Source organism: Mycetomoellerius zeteki, unplaced genomic scaffold (genome assembly GCF_001594055.1).
Source record: "Mycetomoellerius zeteki isolate Tzet28-1 unplaced genomic scaffold, Tzet1.0 scaffold106, whole genome shotgun sequence".
Taxonomy (NCBI): domain Eukaryota; kingdom Metazoa; phylum Arthropoda; class Insecta; order Hymenoptera; family Formicidae; genus Mycetomoellerius; species Mycetomoellerius zeteki.
In genome coordinates this window covers 3,002,247-3,021,659 of record NW_017255975.1, presented here as the reverse complement: position 1 = coordinate 3,021,659, position 19,413 = coordinate 3,002,247, and the positions used below count along the sequence as shown (strand labels likewise).

The following is a 19,413-nucleotide window of genomic DNA, read 5'->3' as shown; positions in this document are numbered from 1 at the left end:
TACTATACCCCGAGTATAATTTAGTTTTTTTTTTTTGGGATTATAGAAATGTGAAATTTAATTCGGTTTCCGTCGAATGTAGCGACCGTAGTACATTGACCAAGTCTTGTCAATTCTTGTTAAACTTTATAATTCGTATTTCGTAGTTCCTTAAATTCACATTTATTATTAGTCACATTTGCAGTAAAAAAAATTAATTTTCTTTTTTCAATTCCTCCGTCATAAGTCACACTTAATGTCACGTGAAACTTCAATCGATGTTGTATCGAAGTGTATCGTCAAGTCAATATGTGGCTCAATACATCACTTCGTAGACGGTGGCTTTCTTGTCGCCGGATCCGGTCACGATGTACTTGTCGTCCGTAGAAATATCGCAGCTGAGCACCGAAGACGATTCTTTCGACTGGAAAGAAAAAAAAGAAACGATTATACTCGGAGAAATGTGATAATAAACGAATTGCAACGCGCAAAATTGGTGTAAAAAAATCAGCAATTTGCATATGCGATAACGACTAACCTGGAAAATCGAGGCACCATATGGCGTACGCCATGCATTAAGTAAATTATCCTTGCCAGTGGAGACAAACCACTTGCCGCACGAAGCGAAGCGTAATGATAGCACGCAAGATTCGTGCAGATGCAGCTGATATTTGTCCGGTTTCGTGGCATGAAGTACTTCGACATTCGAATTCTCCATACCAACGGCTAACCATTCTCCGGTCGGGCAGTATCCCAAAGAGAATATCTGTGACGTGAAATCGTGCTGCTGCAGTTGTCTACCCTCCCTAAGGTCCCAGGAGCGCACAGTGTTATCGAGACCACCTGTCCATAGTTTCGAACCATCTGCGGAGATGTCGATACAAGAAGCGCCATCCGTGTGACCTTGGAATTGTCTAACCAACGTTTGATTCTGCAAATCCCAGACGGCAATGTTGCCATCGCTGCAACAGCTGAAGCAGACCTTCGAGTCCGGCGAGATGGCTAGAGCATAACACGCCGGCGCCGAGGAGGTCAGCTCAGCTTTGATTCTCGGTGTCGGACTAGCCAAGTCCCAGATGCTGAGATTACTCGCCTCGCCTCCCACAATAAGAGTTCTACCATCAGGTAACAGTTTCACCGACCTAATAACAACAATCGAGCGTCGCGTTACATTAATTCCGTTAAATACCGCCACTTATGCACGCTTTTAAATAATTACTATGGTCGCTCATGTTCTACGGTACGCGAGGAGGGAGTTGGGAAGGGTGGTAAATGCATACGGAAAATGCATGTGATAAATCGATGCCGCGCTTCAGCGTGATATACAGCCGGCGGACACGACTAAATGTCATCCAGAATTCAGAGTCAGAAATTAATTACACCGACCGCATGTAGCGTTCGAGAGTTAATGTGTCACGAATTGCGAATGAAGACACGTGTTACTATCACTGACCTGATATAGTTGTCCCGTTGCAAACAATCAAGCTGGGAGACGGGTTTCGCACTGGCACTACCACCCTGGCTGATGTCCCACACCTTGACGCAACCTTTGCCGCCGGTGTAGACGTACTTCGTTGGATTCGAGATTGTCACGGCACAGACTACCTCACCGTGAGTGAGCGTATTTATTTGACGCGCATGTCGTGGAATACCCGGACCAATGAGCGCATCTTGTGGGAACGGTACCGGTTGCATCTGGCCTTCGCTAGATACGTGGAAACTGTATGCACTGCTACGAGAAAAACGTCATCTCATAAAAGTATACAGTGATATAGCGATAAACGTAACGATATACCGATAAACTGACGCTCGGATAAGCAGACGACAGCGAATTAAAAAAGGAAAGAACACTCACGGTTTACCACCGGGAGGAATGATCGGTCCGAGTGGTGCTCGCATGCTACCGTGAGGATCATAAAGCTGCTGAAGGGGAGGTCTCGTAGGGTAACCACCGTTGAGTGCCGCCGGAGCATAGCCCAGCATGTCCACGTGAGGTCCTGCGGGTGGATGATGTGGCGGCGGATAGTGCGGCGGATAAGGACCGACCACCGAAGCCGAGACCAACGGTTTACTGGAACTCGATGGTTTTAGGCCACCGGAGCCAGAACTGCTACCTACGATATCACCAGTTAAACTTACAGTCCTTATATCTTGATGTGTACTGAAATCTTGTAAAAAAGTCCCTAAGAATTCTTGAATTTTCCTGATATATTTGTTCGCTGCAAAATTACAAAATTAAAAAAGAAAATGTTTAATACAATTTTGAAATGAATTGAACTAGAAGCAACGCAAACAAATTATATGTCGAAAATTAGTAAAAAATAGAGATTCCGAGAGAGAACACGAGATTATATCTATTATTGTCTACAATTAAAGCCTCGAAACATGTAGGACAATATAGAAGAGTTACTACAGTATAGAGTATCAGTGAACTATTGTATTCTGCTGAGTATTATCTTCCATTGTCACCTTGACTTTTTTTAATAAAAACTCGCGAGTACACAAGATTGTACGTAAATATACACAGACGTATGTAAATATCTGTGTATGCTATGTTTAATAGTAACCGTTTGTCAACAGTTTGTAACAACAAGAAAAAAAGATTAAAAGAAACAATGTTTTCAGAAAGAGACAGTTTAAATTTAAAAATAAAATTCCAAAAATTTCTGAGTACTGATAAAATTCCACGAAAATCCCTGATTTTCAAAGATAAACAAAAAATTTTGAAAAATTCTAGGTAGTATAATAAATACCTTGCTATAGTAAGAATCTAGCCAATGTCATCTTATATAAACCTTATATAAACCTATTGCTCTCAATAAAATATGATGGATCAATAATGTGTATCAAATTTAGATACACACGCAAATTATACGTCATGTTTTGTCGAATTCTTGCAATATAGGGCTCGTATTCATAGTCCATTTTTATTTTAAGATTGTCTTTAATAATATATTAAGTTAATACGGTTCTGTGCTTGATTTATGACATCTTAAAACTGTACTTAAAACCTTATATATAATCTTAATATGATCTTATATATTCTTACAGAAAACTGATATCGGCTAATTTAATACTGAAAGACAGTAATTAATTACTTATTTGAAGTATTAAAAGTACCGAACAGTGCTTTTAATACTTGAAATAACTAATTAGTTACTATAATTAGTTACTAATTAGTTACTTTCAGTATTAAATTGGCAAATATTAAATTGGTCAGTATTATATTTCTGTAAGGATAAGAACCGATTACGAATACCAGTTTAAGTTTAATAGGTTTGCTTTCCCAAAACTTTTTGCGCTTAAAACGAGATAAATATTCAGGCGTTGAAAAGAGAGAAAGCAAAGATTCCAAGTGCAAAAAGTGCAAGTAACGCAAACAGATCTATTGATCAGATTCTTAATATAAGAAGGATTCCAGTCAAACTCGCTTATTTCCTGAACGTTGTTTCTTTCTATCTGTTTTTACTTTGACAAATCTTGAATAACACCGTACCTGCCGACGTCGGAGTGACCGGTTTCGAGATCGGTGTCGTTGGTTTCTCACGTTCTTCCATCTTTTTGGCCGAAGGCGTGCTCGCATTGCTGCTAGTGCCACTTCTAGGTGATGGCGGTGGTACTTCCTTCTTGACCTGGCCACCCAGAGATACCGATGATGGGCCCAACTTGTCGAGACCGTTTTCTCGCGGTGACGCCGTGCCATTCGCCGCCGGGCTATTCGGACCTTCGCTCGCGTCGTCGACCACCAGGTCTTGGTCGCTCTTTTCACCATCGCTTTGCTGTCGGGAAGAACACGCACGGCTTTATTAAGGCGGATCGTGGATCGAGGAACATGGACCACTAATCTTGGATACTTACATGGCCTATGTCTTTGTCCTGTTCCTTCTTCAATTTCTTACCGAGCAGATGTTCGTGCTGCGGATCAGGTGTGCTACGCGGTCTGTACTTCTCCCGTTCCGCTGGAGATATCGAGTTCCTCTGTAACAAAGATAATCGACATTCAACGACAAAATGTTTAACGAAGTCGTTCAACGAGGATGTTACAATTTTTATAGAATCCCTTATCAACGCGAGAGATACGATCCGCTCCTCTCGTCTAGCGCGGTTAATTCGATTACGGAGATTTACAGGATTTATTCGTTCGAGATTTTTACGGACCGCGCCGGATTTTACCTCTTCTCGATAGATTTTCACGGAAAAGTATCGGGGACGAAGGACTTCTTGCGACCGTAGGGATGGTCGACGGATGGAGGGTAGAACGACTAAATTCCTTCCTTCCTCCTTCGCGATTAAATAAAACGACCTGCCCGTCGGACGGGTGGAAGAGGCATCGACGGAATTACTTATCCCTCTTCACCCGTACGACCTCCATTTCGCTTCGAGGCGAACGAAGAATAATAGGGCGGATCGTAGAATCCTGCTTTTTTTCTATCGTATTATGCACGAGTGCCGAGAAAAATATCGGCATGCAATTCCGAATGCAAAAGTACTCGAATACCTTAGACGTTTTATCGGCTTCTTTTTATTTCTCTCTCATCGCTCCTCTTCAATAATCGCTTATATGAATTGAGACAAACTCTTTTCCTGAGAATCTAATCAGCGAAAAGATGCGAAGACTTCACTTTTAAGTTTTAATATAAGAAACGTAAATGTGAGATAAGAATTGTATAGTCATCGATAAACAACGCAAAGATTGCTTATCGCTATTTCGACCTTGTCTTCTTCATGTTTTGACACGAGTGGGTAAAATCAAGAGGAAAATTATCAATGCTGACAATCTTTATATAAAACGAGAAAAGGTTTTTTTTTTCCCCGCAAAATGCAAGCTCGCTGAAGTCTCGCTCAGAATCACCGAGTCGAGAGTATCATCGACCGGAAGTTGTTATATATATATATATATATATAAGCGTGAAAGCCGTTTCCCCGATAACTGCGCTCCCCATCTTTGCAAACCCGTAAACCACCCCTGTCGCATCCCCTCGCAGCCACCGCTGCTAGTGTCGAAGTAAATCTCCTCTTCTCTCAATTACCCTTCGTCCCTCATCCACCACTACCGACGAAGCCGGTTCTCTCGCTCTCTTGGTCCATTACTTCGACGCCTCGGTATCATCTCCCGCCTGTCGACCGAAACACTCCGGGTAAAAAGAAATAAAAAGAAAAATGGAACCTTGAAATATATACGAATGCGCGAGTATCTCTGGGCGATTAACGTATGAAATTGCATGCCGCGCGGAGGATAAGCGGTATCGCGCTTAGTGTCTTGTCAGACACCGTCAAGAAATCGCTAAAGAGAAAAACCAGTCGACGAGAACGGGTATGAAACCCTGCGACGCGGAAAAATCGAGCGGGAGCGTGTTCTCTCGTTCACAGCGATGATATAGACGGGAAGAAAAGCGAAGACAAAAGAGCTGAGAGAGGGTGGGCAGACGGGAAGTCTCGCAAACACGCGCTCCGCTCACGTCATGAAAGATTCTCAGTAAGAAAAGGATCCCCCGGGAGCCGTATTACGTGCCGCTCTTTCAAGTTTTCTTCGCGAAAGAATCCCGGTAGAGAGAAAGAGGGATCTCTTTCCTCCGAAAAGACGTCCTCTCGTTATCCGGAAACGGTCGGTCACTGCTTATCCGACCAGAGTCCACTGAAGCGGATGAGATGACTGTCGTGTCGTTGAAAAAGGAAAATCTGGCGAGAAAACAACGCTTGACACGCGTTCGCAAGAAAATAAGCCATAATGACTTAAAAATTTTATGATTTAGACAAACGTTATCACTGGTAAAAGCAACATTTGCAGAGTACATTCTCGACAAGGTTTTAATCATTGCATCACCTCATATGTCTAAAATTATCACGAATACACGATAACTTTTTATTTAAACAAAATAATTTATGGTATTACAAAATATATATCTATAATAATAATAATGTTATGGCATATAATTTACAGTCACCGAATTACAAAATCACAAAAAAGAATATGAATGATAAGATACTAATAGCGAGTAATTACAGCTGTTACAAGGCCTAACCAGAGAACTTATAAATAGATATTATAATAGACATTGTTATAAATAAGGACAAATTACAATAAAATCACGAGAAGTGAAACAGGGTATGTTGAGAAGCAGTAGAATTTGCCATTACAATTATTACAAAATATATTTAATTTAATAATTATTGATATACGTGAATGATGTTAAAATAGAAAGAAATATATTCCTGAAAGATATAGAGTATAAGAACTACGGTAAAACGATTTCTTTCGAGAAAATCGCGACTGGATTTAGTTCCCTGGAAAATCATGCGGAAACACACACCATCTCTTGTCCGTAGTCGATACCGCTAGTAAGTATGTACCCGGAAGTCTCGTCTTTCGGGGGTAAGCGCATCCTTTCTCCTCCACCCTATCAAGAGACGCCGATAGCTCGCAATGTCGTTTCGCGAAAGCTTTCCATTTCTGTTCTCTCTTACTTCCTCGTTGCCTGTTCGTATTGCGTTGGTATATGTACAGAGCATACGTATACATAATACATGTATACATACGCGTGTATATATAGATACCTCCGCGAAGAAACGATATACACGCGGCCCGCCTTCCATTCACGTAAGTTTACTTACACCTATCCCGTCGGCTATCCATACCACCCTCTCCCACAAAGAGGATTCGTGCCACGATCAATATGGGGGTTGGTACCTCAGGGGAAGACGAAGAGATAGAGGAGGAGGCGGCGGAATGTAGGAGGAGCTGCGGGTATACCGTAGATATATAGACTTTGTAGTGTTAGGGACGACTTGGTCCGCAAGCAAGCAGGCAGGCAGGCAAGCAACTTGGCAAGCAGCAGCAGGCACCGAAGTACAGTCAGGGGTGGCTCTTTCAAGGGTGAGAGACGAGAGAGCGGGAGAGAGCGGTAGGAAGGAGACGGACGGGGGACGGCTTTGGCCGTGTGCATGGTATTGGAGTTGGCGGTCGCAGCCATGAGGGTGGTAAGTGAGTGAGCGACTCCTTCGCCACGGCGCCTCGTCTCGACTCAACCACCCTAACCTTACGGATATATCCCAAGCCACCGACCGACCAACCACCCACCCGTCCTCTCTCCATCTCCTTCTCTCTCTCTCTCTCTCTCTTCCCTTTTCTATGTCGTCTCTCACCCCTTACTGCCACTCGTGCGCTCTCACCCTACGTCGACCAACCATCAACCCCCGTTCCCCATCCACCTCTGCCTGCCTGCCTGCCTGTGGTGCCTGTTTCCCTATTCCTCACTCCACCGTCTTCGTCGTCGTCGTCGTCGTCGTCGTGGCTAGGACCCTGAGAGAGAAGGTTACGAGCCGGAGTCGCGTCTCCCAAGACCCCGCAAACCCCAGCTGGTACAAGATTGCACCCAGTGGCTCTCAGTGTCGTCGTCGCCGCCACCGCACCGGTCTCGAAGGAACGCGCCGGAACGAGAGACGTTCGGGAAATTGGGATTCCGTGTGGATCGGCACGATTCGATACCGTCGACTGCGGAGGATGCTCGTGGTTGACGGACATTGCGGGGCTTTGCGCAGAGACGTTCGACTAATGCGTCTCGTGTCGGCAAAACTCTGACGGTCGAAGCACGGTAGAAATGTAAAGACAATGCTCTCTGTATTTCAACTTTGAGACTGACGTCGTACGAACGACCGTACAAGCTGTTTCCAACTAGACTTATCGGTTTCATGGTATTTACCTTTCCACTCGAAACATCCATTGTGATGACATCACATAGATCTCGAACGAGTGTGCAATTCTCCAGCACGATCAGGTCTCCAAACTCGATTTCCGAATAGATAAACATTCGCGGCATTAAACTATCTTGACACTTGTTCCGCGATTTCGAACTCGTTTGAGACTAATGGCTCCTGAATATTCGATGCCCGATCGTGATTTTCGTTTCTACTCGCCGGACGATTAATTTAATTAGCCGAAATCGTTCCCGCGTGCTACCGAGAGATTCATGGTAGGATCGCGAGCGTAATTTTGGGTGGACATCCGTTGGCTCGCTGGGTATACGGCGCGTCGCAGCTTACTCGCGAATGCATGGAATTTTTTATGATCGCGCTTGGACGCGGGACGGCCAGCGGTAATCGGTTCGCGAAACAGCGCGTACGTGTCACTGGGTCAACCGGTGCATTCGTCATACCGGCAATTAGTGTGTGCGCGAGAATTTTTATCACCGACGCGGCAACGCAGATATCCACGTGTTTTGGTCCGGTCGATCTTTTTTACGTGACTTTATCGAAATCGATACCTGCATCCCTCGACGAAAACAGAATCGTCGATATTGCGCTTCCACATACACGGACAAATCGGATATCTTTCCAGATATACGGGATTTTATTTAAATTATACTTGCGCAAATTTTAATCATAAAAGCGCTAGCGCGGGTGTACTCGCGTATTTCCTTTTATTTATTCATACAAACGCACCGCATCGGTTTACCACACTTCTACCGCGGATTGTCCTCGTCGAATTTTTCGGAGGAGCGTGCTATCTCGCGCAATCGGACTTGCTCAAATTGGACGACGTATAAATAAAGCTCGCACGCAGCGCCGCGAATCAGACAGACATTCACAACGCTATGATTTATGGCGCAACCGTAAATAGCAAAATTCCCTTTCTCTCAGCGCGTTACTCGCCGTGTTCTCTCGCGCTGCGCTTTTTCCGCTCTCTCCTTCCTCTCCACCCTCTCGTTCTTCTTCTCTCGGTCTCGCTCTCTTTTTTCCCCGGCCGTGTCCGCCCTCAGAGCGGCAGAGAGACCGTGGTGGAATTTGCATTTTTAAATTAACTCGCGTCTGTTTGCAGCTATCTCGGCTCGGCGGCGCCGCGCTGCTGGCTGCTGCTGCTGCTGCTGTTGCTGCTGCTGCTGGGCTCTGCAATTTTATGCAGCAACGCACGTGTGGACCGCGTCCCATCGTCCCCGCCACCATCTCGTCGCCGCCGTTCTTTCTTCCGCATGTACATAGGCGCACCCTTCCGTGTGATCGATAGTGCAACAGTTATCGTTATCGCGCCGACGAACTCGCGGCGCGGATGGTTTTTCGTCCTAACCCAGCTTACGCGACAAAAACTGCGAAGGCAGACAAATTTCTCGTTTTTTTAAACAAAACGTAACTTCAGAAAACCAGCAGTTTTGAAAAACGTCACACGTACTCGACCCCTCGCGGCGGAACTTAACCCTTAGTACACACGATGATTTTCCCGTTCTTTTACCCGTACACAATAGGTCTTTCATGTCCCAGGTTAATTTTCATCACTTTAACAAATATATAAAAATTAATAAGTGATTCTTACGTATGATACTTTAACATCTTGAGAAAGTATTTATAAAGTTACGTATTAAAAAAAAAGTTCATAAATATTATGACTAATTACTTGATAGTCCTGGTGTTTTGAAGAAAACAAATGTGCAGTACAGGACGCGAATGACCCAATCGTGTGTACTAAGAGTTAAGTTTGGCTAAGAACTAAGCGTTGCGCTTCGTTCAGCTCATGCTTATAATTACGTTTTTTAATTACGAACGTGGATCTGACGAGAAACGCCAACACCACGTCGCGCCACCACGTGAATACCTACTCGACCAGTTATCCTAACCTGACGTCGGTCTCTTATTGCAGGTGCGATTTTTCAAAGAGGAAAATGCCCATACGTCCGTTCACACGGAGGCGTTGTCGACTAAGTCACCGAGTTTCGCAGCGATAGCTGAAACGTGAGTGGTCTTTTACGAGGCAGTAGCTTCCTCAGAGAGAGTATCGCCGAGGCTGAAACGCGAGGAAAGGCAACAGGGTGATGCAAGGGTAAAAGACAGAGAGAGAAATAGAGAGGCTATTGGGCGAGCGAGAGCAAGATCGGAGAAATAAGGGGCAAACAGAATAGCTTGCCATAAAGTGCCTGCGCGTTATCCACGGGGGAGGAAAGAACGAGGAAACATTTTTATCGCTCCGTCAGAGAGAAGTAGAAGGAAGCAAAACAGACGGAGTAGGACGAGCAGAAGAGGCGAAGCAAGAAGTGTGCGGCGAGAGGTGGAGCTACGGGTAATTGAAAAGCCCGTGGTGCATCCCGATCGTCGCTTTATTTCGCTCGTGCACGCTCGACAGTATACCAGAGCTTCTCTCCTATTATCTCGCCCTTCTACCCACTCACTCTCATTGAGCCGTCGTCTCCTCTCGTACTCTCACCTTCCGCACGTCGGAATAAGAAAGACGAGAAAAAGCCGAGGAGGAAAAGGGAGGCGCGACGACGAGCAGATGCCCGCCGAGGTAAGCCGGTGAGAGGAGACGAGAGAAGGGAGGGGAGGGAAAAAAAAAGATCGTACGCAACAATGCCCGCGGAGGTGCATTCTCGCGCGATTACCGACGCGCGGCGCGGAGGGACCCCTTAACGAATGGCTTCGTAAACCATGGGCGCTTTAAGGTCATTACACATCGCAAAAAAGAGAGTTAATGGCCGTCGTCGAGCCACGCTGCAGCCGGCAGGAGGCGAGACGGAAGAGTAGAAAGGAGAGGAGACGGGACCGGTTGGCCGCCCGTCGTCGATCGACCGTCTGATTTATAGCGGCAGTATCTTCCACCGGAAAGACGAGAACGCGCAACCTCATTGGCTTCCTACGTTAGCGGGTTAAACGTTCTCCTGCGGCGCACCGTCCCCTTGAACGCTCGCCAAAAAGCAGCCACGTGTACGCCGTTAGATCGGAAAGTTCGACCAGAATGCGGAATACTCGATCGGAATGGTAGACGCGCGGAGCGATATTAGATTTTCCCTTCGAAATACAGAGCCCGAATTATACGCTGGTATTTTCTCTCGTTCTATTTATTTGCTTGAATTTCTAACAAGAAACGTACGGCGCGAGAGAGCCAGTTGAGAGCGTATATATACAAACGCTCGCGAATTTTACAGATTTTTCCTGCGAGTTCGCGTATCGGACACGTTATGTAACGGACGTTATGTTGGAATAAAATAATGATCCTTCGCTACGTATCTCGCGTCCTCGTTTGCAAACTGCATCCGTCGCGCGTTGCACGGCGCCCGTTATTTCCAGTGGGACGTTTTAATAACAAATCCACGCTTTCGCGGCCGCTCTTCTCTTCCGCTTCTGCTTCTGCTTTTTCGTTCCCTTTCCTCCCTTCTACTCGTTTTTCTTTTTCTCTCCCCCCACCGTCGTGAAAAAAGCTTTTCACGGTGCGGTAGAAAACGCGTTGCACGCTACGCAGCACAGTCGGCCGATTATATTGTGAAATATAAACGGAGACGTAATTACGGGACGGTCGATCTTTACGTCGGTTGTCTACACTGCGGCATTTTACGGCCGTCTCATTAAATTACGAACTCTAATTACCGGTCGGCGAATTATTAAAAAGCTTAGTCGATCGTTAAACGCGCCACGAGTCGTAAAAGCACGCCTTCTCGTGTCGAGGACGATCATCTTGAGTGTATTGGGAGTATCAGTATAAAAATACATAAGCACACATTAAATAAATATTTAACAAGAATTTTAAAAAAATTGAGCAAATGAGAGTACGGCGCGGTACTTAGTGCGCAAAAAAATTTTCTAAAGTGATTCGATTTAAATGTAAATCATATTTAACTTGCTTTTACAACCTCGAACGTTTTGGCCGTATTTGGCGCCATCTTTAACGATATACACAATAAGAAATTAATCCTCCGCCCTTTGAAGTATAAATAAAAATTTGGCACACACGAAGAATTTATTTACATAATAAATTTTATAATAAATTTAAAGAGAGAAGGGTGAGAATGCCTAACGATCCATTAGCAAATCCAAAAATTTGTCAAGGGAGAGTCATTGGTGTGCCGCAAGTGAAATTTTTTTCAAAATAAAATATGAATAGATAAAATATTTAAATTATTATTGACATTACATTGAAAAAGTATTATTAAAATGTATAATTCATAAAACGTTTTATTTAAAATTATTAATTAACACTAAAAAGAATAATATAATGAAATCTATAATGAATATATATATATATATTTTTTAAAAATATTTTTAAAATTAAAATTATGATTAAGCATTTCAGAAATATTAATAACCATATAACAGTTTGGATAAATATTTTTAAAAAAGGATGTTCTAAGGAAGGATCATGGCCTCCATAGATTCACCAGTGAATTTTATTAAAGATACTTAATTTCGAGAATAAAAAATCGTCCGCAAAGCGCACGGATAAAAAGAAAACGCGGCGTGAAAAACTCGCGTTAATTTCTCGCCGGAAGATTGTGACTGGGAAAATTTGCGCGAGCTTATGTTGGGCTCATAACGCGGACACAAACGGCGCGCGTAAATATCGGCGTGCGCGAAGCGGAACGAAAGCCGCGAGCAGCGAGAGAATCGATCGTAAAGAACCGCGACGGAGCAATTCGCCGTTGAGGCACTGTTGCTAAAATTGCTCCCAACCGCACACCTACGTATCGTGCTGGGCGTAATAAATATTGGAGAAACGTTTTATTCCGTTTCGCAGAATCGTCATCGATCACTACGGGCGCGCAATGACTATAAAACCGCCGATCCGTCGTGCTCTGATTGCGATCGTTGCGCGCGCGAGACGCAACCTTTATATTGTATACCTATATATATATATATACACATATTTTTTTATTTTTTCTAATGATTACGTTTGTTGCCAATCGACTGTAAAACTAGGACGCGTTACGAAGTGCCGTGTTGCGTTTTTGCTGCCATCGCTTTCGTAAGCACGATCACCGTATCATCGCATGCGCCTCTCGTTAAGATAATTGATACTTAGAGTAATTAAACGTCTCCCCGTATTTATTACGCGATACTTTAGCGCTTGGCGTTTCGTCATAGTTCCGTGAATAAAACGAAACAAGCACTTTGCAATGTATATAAATTATACAATTTTATAAGAAATAAAAAAGACTTTATAAAAAATTAAGAAATCTTTCATCAACTTTGTTAAAGTTACACTCCATAACGGATTAAATCTTTTCCGATCTATTGATCCACGACTTCGCGTGCAACAAGAGAATATCTTTAAGAAATGGCAAGGAGAAAGATGATAAGATGATGCCGAAAAGTGAACGCAGCGAGATGTTGTTAAAGCGCCACTGTATTTTTAATTAATTAATTCGCGAAAGCCGCAGATTCACCGTCTCATAAATTCCTGTGTCAGAAGCACCCTCCCCGAAGGGGGAGAAAGACCAAGAAGAAGTATAATATCGGGGATGGAAGTAAAGTATGTAAAGTATTTAAAAATATTAAGTATCCCCGAGAGAGAAGAGCGGATATTAAGACAGAGAGAATTGCAAGTTCAGAGAGGGTTGGAGAGTCGTTAGAGTTAAGGGTAGGGGTGAAAGTGACAGCGACGTGGAAACGGAATTACGGGATCGGCACGGTGGAAGGTGGTAGGAGAACGTTTCAATTAGTAATTAAAACGTGCCGTGCAGTAACCCTCGCCCCATCCCCCAGTCGCCACTCTTCCACTCCTCCGCGGTACAACGAGGCTCTTGCTCTCTTATACCATCGTCGTCGCCACCGCCGCCATCTTGTAAATTAATTAATGCGTTCCTAACGAGATCAGAGGCGTCGGTAAAGCAGGAGGGTTGGCTGGTTCTCTACTTTGCCCGCCAAGGAAAGAGGGTGAGAAACTCAAGAGCGTAACTCGCGCCTCGCGCACCCTATGCGGTTGAATACACTCCGAGATCATCGGAGCAGCATTCTCGTTGAAATCCCATCTAAGAACTAGATAGCTAATTAAATTCCGGATCTTGTATATAATAAAAAACTTTATAATAAAACTTTATATATATATATAAATAAATATTATATTATTTAAATAAATATTATAACTGACGCAAGCTTCTGATTTTTCACGATTCTAAACGGAAAATTTGTTTTAAGCTTCCTGTTGTGTACGTAAAATATATCGTCTCTAGTGTGCACTGCATTTCAAGCGCAAACATTCTAGATGCGAAATTGCCGTGTCGCGGCATCGGTCGCGAATCTCAACGGCGACTTTTCGAAACTCTCTTCTGCGATCCTCACAGCCCTGGATGAGAGCGAATTAGTCTGTTCCCGGGGGTAGACAGCAGAGACAGGGTGTTAGTGGAAGGGGATGTTGGTCGGGGGGTCGGTGTCAGGATCTCTCGACCCTTTCAAACCCTTTCATCGGCGCTTCACCCGCTTACATAATGCAGCCACTCTAATTAAAATAAATTACACTCTCGCGCGTCAGTTCGCTCTTTTTTATCTCTCTCTCTCTCTCTCTCTCTCTCTCTCTTTCTCTGTCTGTCTCTCTTTCTCTCTTGGCCTCACACCCATACTCACCCTTTCTCTGTGTTTTCCCCCTCTCTCGCTTCCCTTCCTCTTTTCTCTCGACTAGCTTTTTTTTCGCTCTCACCCTGTCGCTTTTTTGTACCGCACTTTCGACCACCACCCGGGTAACGCCCCTCTCTCCCGTCCTCATTCTCTCTCTCTCCCCCTTGCTCGTTTATTTGCACTTTATTCGAGATTTAATTTACCGACCTCCGGCGACAGCCTCGTTGGTGCGCGCTCGACTCTGTGATGGGATTAAAAAGGCGGGTAGGGGATGATAGGATGGAAGAGGCTGAGCGGTGAGGGAGAGGTGAGAGGATGGCGTAAAAGTTGGAAAAAGAGTAACGCGACCGCGAGCTCCGCGACCAATGGAGAACGAACTGCCGGAAAATGGCTGAACCAAGGAAAAAGCGAGGAGGCATACGAGGGGCTGAGGGGGAGGAGGACGAACAATCGATATCGCGGCGTCTCGATTCGGAGCCGATTTTCAACTCTCGGAACAGCCCAACATGTACCTGCCACCACAACATCGCGATGGCGCGAGGGCTTATACACACAGTAAATAACGGAATCGATTTCGATTAAACGTTTAAAATCGTTTCTGTTTTCGTGATATCAGGATCGCTGATGCGGTTGCAATGCCAGCCTCCGGGCTACGAGATACGGGGTGATTTTTTCCGCAATAGAATATTTGATTACAATTAACGTTCGGTAAATCATATCAGCGTCATTGTTCTGAAATAAGTGACGAATAATGTCGTATATATTGTTGCATATTCGCGTTAATGTTTCACTCTATAAAGAGATTATTGTACAAGATCAACATTAAGCTGCAAAGTGATAACATCCAATGAAAGGAATAATATCGTTGAATTATCATGAAATATTCTCGTTGCTATTCCAGCGATTGTTTATCAAATATTTCGTGTTGAAACTAGAGATATTCATTTATCTGTAAACATGAACGAAAGCGGAGAAAGAGCGTGCGCGCGAAAAAGAACTGCGGACATAATAATATATATCTGGCTTTACAGTCGCAGGCAATTTTCGTGAAAATGCGTTCACATTACAGCGAGATGAATCAACATTAACGGTCTCCACGAGTATCCTCCTCGTCACCATCGAGACCACCAGTTTTCACGACAATTTACCGCGAGCTATCCGAAACGAGGCATAAGCATCGCGCAATTCAATTTAACTCTCGCTTGCATGTTCACGAGGGGGCCAGGTAATAGCTGGGAATCCCCGCCTTTTTCACCCGTCTGTGCGAAGCAATAGCAATAAATAAATATTCCGCGATCGTCCGTTGCCCTCGCTTCCATCCCCCATATTTCTCCTGCCTTTTTACGCCACAGGGGGCAGCCGTGCTTCATGGTGTTTTATGGATTTGTTACGAGTCGACGCTTTTTGGTTGAGAAGGGAGTTGCAGCTCGCACGAAGAGAGTAGCTAGATCTTTTCCCGTATTTCCTTTTTTTTGAATTCGCGCAACGAGCGACGACAACATCCCAGCTATAGGCACCGCTGGCTTCTTTCCCGCATCCTCGAAAAGCTCCGAGGTGTTCCGCAACGTACAGAGGAAATATTTCCCGGGTCGTGAAAAATCCTGAAAGTAAAGAGGCAACGCACACGCGAGAAAGAGATAAGAAGAGGGATGCGAAAGGTAAAGCTCTCAGGAATGAAAGGAGAGGACTTTACTGGTGCGCGAATAATAACGACTCGTATTCTCTCCGGCTGTCGTCGGTTTTCGATTTGAGATGCCAACTTTCTTTCCTTTCCACCTCTCGTCTCTTCCTCTGTACATACGTATATATTCGCTCTTTCTCGAGACTTTTTTTTTTCTCCTTTCCATCTAGCTCTCCGCTGTAGTTTGCCTCTTTTCCGCAAGCACCGTTCTTCCTCTCGTCGATCCAATCACGAGATCGGATTGCACGGAAGAAGGGTGGATGGAGGTGCAAGAAGGAACATGAAAATGTAGTTGGGTAACGACCTGCCGAGCGGAATAGAAGTTTTATCGTACAGCCTGCCCCGTACTGCGCTGTGGAGAGGACGTATAAATTCAAAGTGACGCGAGAAAGCGGATCGATGGGAACGTAATTCTTCGCTCCTCGGAACTCGGTAAGTACGGCGTCAATTTGTTCGATGGCTCGGAACTCCCTTCCGTTAAAAAGAAGACGATAGACGCCTTCGCGCCAAGATCGGACCCTCGATCAATACGGTATACATGCAGTGAAACGTCTTGATAAAATAAGGAAGATATGAAATTTCGAAATAAAAATACACGTAATTATAGCTTTTTAAAATTCATTGCCATTATTATTAATACATTAAGTAAGAGGAGAAAGTAATGCGTAGCGTGGCACAATCTGCTAAGGTGTTCATGAAATGAAGGAAAATACAGAAGGTGAAGAAAAAATATGTAGGAATATGAATAACAAGACTCGAACCTTTACAGCAATCAGTAATATTATACGGGGTGAGTAACCCCATTAGCATTCATATTTCAATTTCACAGGCCTCAGAGTCGCAGTTTGAAACTGTGGAAGGTACTTGGTTGGAGCGGTGAACGGGGGAGATAAACGGAAGAGAATTCACAGAGAAGAGCCAGAGGGGAGGAAGCGATGCGGATGAGAGGGAGGAGTACGTAGAGGGTGAAAGAGGAGAGCTAATATCGATAGCAACCTATTACCATCTATCTCCATACCGATGTAATGGACGCGCAGCCCCGATTATCAATCCGTAATAATTGTGCATATTAAACGGGCACTAATTATCGGGCTGGCAGCGTGCCGCGGGCGCCATCGTTCTTTCCCTCCATCTCTGTCCCTGTTTCTCTCTCTCTCTCTCTCTCTCTCTCTCTCTCTCTTTCTCTCTCTTCCCCCATCTTTCTCTCTCGCAGTAAATTTCACCGCGACCGAAAGAGGATTAATAACCAAAAAATCATCGCTCGCCCAGGCGCGAAAATATTCGCGAAATCAAATATCAAACTATATTTTTCTCGATTCACCAAGTAGTTCGCGAATTTTTCAACGAGTGTGAAACCTTAATCGCCTATTCGTTTCGCCGCATCGCATCGGTTAATGCGGGAACGCTGTTACGACGCGCGGGACCGTTTAATCGACGCCCGAGCTAACTGCGCACATCGATATTCATCCTGGAATGGAAAAAAAAAGAAAAATGGAAGAGGCGGGTGGGAGTTCCGACCGCGGCTGATCGATTCTCCTTTCTCGCGCGAGCCTTTTACCGAACGATCGATCGATCGGTAGGACCGATCTCGCAGGACACTCGAGAGACCTGAGAGGCGGAGAGCGCGAACGGTGGTGCCCTCGAGCGCTCTCGAGGCTTTTTTCCTCTCCGGAGCGCTTTTAATAAACGCGCGCGCCGCAACCAGCGGACGCTTTATGTTATCGAAGAAGAAGAGAAACGCGGAGAAATAGAGAGGGTGAGAGTGAGTGTGGGAAAGAGAATGAAAGAGAGCGAATACCGAGTGGTCGATGAAAGCGGAAGGGAGTGCTTTTGACGACGAGCTTTTTACGGCCCTGTGTTCCGGTGTTCAGGCTTTTACGTCCATTCCACGCTTCCTCCTCCTTCGTCACCATCTCCACCTCCCATCCGCTCCGCGTCACTCTGTTTCTCTCTTCCTGTCTTTCTTTTTCTCCACGCGTATCGCGCTAATTTCCTCTTTCGCTCTCGTAGTCCTCCACCTCCGCTCGTCCAATAATACATCGCACGTAAGCGGCGATCTAATCCCCTTTATGAGGTGAAATTTTACACGCCCGACAGTACCAGCGATGTGCCAATCTTCTTCATTCACAACGAATAATGAGAAATTACTAGATATTCGATGTGATACTCACATGCCTCTCCTCAGCCGGATTGAGACCTGTAACAAAGAGTAAAAATTTCGTGTGAATTACGCGTGAAAATCGTGATATTATTAAGATGTTATTTTAAGATGACAGCGATTGTTCTCGTCGAGATAAATCTATGTTTCAGAAATCACTCTCGACAGATCTACCCACCGACAGAACGAACGCCATGAATGCTTTTTTTATTATTATTACAGAGTCGAAGGGAATAGAAGTCGGCGGTATGTCGACGGAATCTTTTCCGCGGGAAGAAGCTGATAAAGGAGAAAGAAGGAGGAGACGCGCGAGACTAGCTAGACTTCTCAAGGATTTCCGAGACGGCAAGCGCGGGGAGTGAGAGAGATCGAGAAAAAGAAAAGCCGCGGCTGGAACAGGGAGAGGAGAAAATCCAGACGGAAAAGCTTTGTCCTCGAGAAGCCGAGTTCATAGTTTGCCCTCGCTCGATTTCCCCAGCCTCCTCCTCCTCCTTCTTCTTCTCCTCCTCCTCTTCCCCGTACCCCACGCCAGTTGGTACACTTTGGTCTCGTAGGAAATATCTTAACGATATCTTTTTCCTACCGTTACCCGTCCTACTACGAAGTAAGAATTACACGAACCGTTTATGTTCTTGGTGCACCGGGACCACAATAAATTGCCTCTTTTCTCTCTCGCGACATTAACCACCACGGAAATAAAATATTTTTATTGACGCCGCGAGAGACAGAGCTTCGATATACAAACGATAACGAGACATTTCCCCCAATAATAAAGTTGTAACGATAAAACGCGTATTTTCGTCGCTCAATGAAGCCTTAATTTCTAAGTTCCCATTTGGAGCTTCCATTTGAATGTTCTCGAGTATCATCGACCATCTACATCGAGGCGAAGGAGTGATTTTATTATTATAGTCTCTGTAGTCCGTCAAATAATAACGGGAATGATGGTCGGGGAAAACCTTATTGGGTCGAAAGACCTTTCTCGCGTATTTTTCCGAGCTACCACCTAGTACAGGTAGTCGACGTAAAATGTGAAGAGAAGGCCGAGAGTCAGGTCGTTTCAGGGGTTAAAATCCTGGATACACGTTCACATCGTTATCGAGCAGACGCGTGCAAAGCGGAGCAGTTTCAGAAGATAGAAGGAGCAAGAGGTATCTTCTTTCTCCGCCAGTATAGAGCTCGCTAATGCCCGTCATCCCCCTTTTATCCTTCCTCCTATCCGGCCAGAAAACTCTTTTCTCCTCCCTCATTCGACTACTCTCGCGCTCGTAAACGGACGCGGAAGAGC

The 19,413-nt window shown here is 44.8% G+C and overlaps 1 protein-coding gene across 4 annotated transcripts in view; it reads right to left on the bottom strand.

Moving 5' to 3' along the window:
• LOC108723968 (protein groucho-1) overlaps positions 1-19,413 on the bottom strand; it is a 76,395-nt gene continuing 56,982 nt past the window's right edge. For 2 of the 4 annotated variants that reach the window (XM_018450050.1, XM_018450054.1), the window contains exons 7-13: positions 18,139-18,164; positions 3,838-3,957; positions 3,476-3,758; positions 1,835-2,093; positions 1,433-1,711; positions 518-1,121; positions 1-403 (exon numbers count right to left, since the gene is read on the bottom strand). In XM_018450050.1, the coding sequence (XP_018305552.1) occupies positions 296-403; positions 518-1,121; positions 1,433-1,711; positions 1,835-2,093; positions 3,476-3,758; positions 3,838-3,957; positions 18,139-18,164 (1,679 nt within the window). In that variant the 3' untranslated portion in view covers positions 1-295. The remainder of the gene's footprint in view (positions 404-517; positions 1,122-1,432; positions 1,712-1,834; positions 2,094-3,475; positions 3,759-3,837; positions 3,958-18,138; positions 18,165-19,413) is intronic. The other 2 variants (XM_018450062.1, XM_018450046.1) reach the window with 1 other exon arrangement.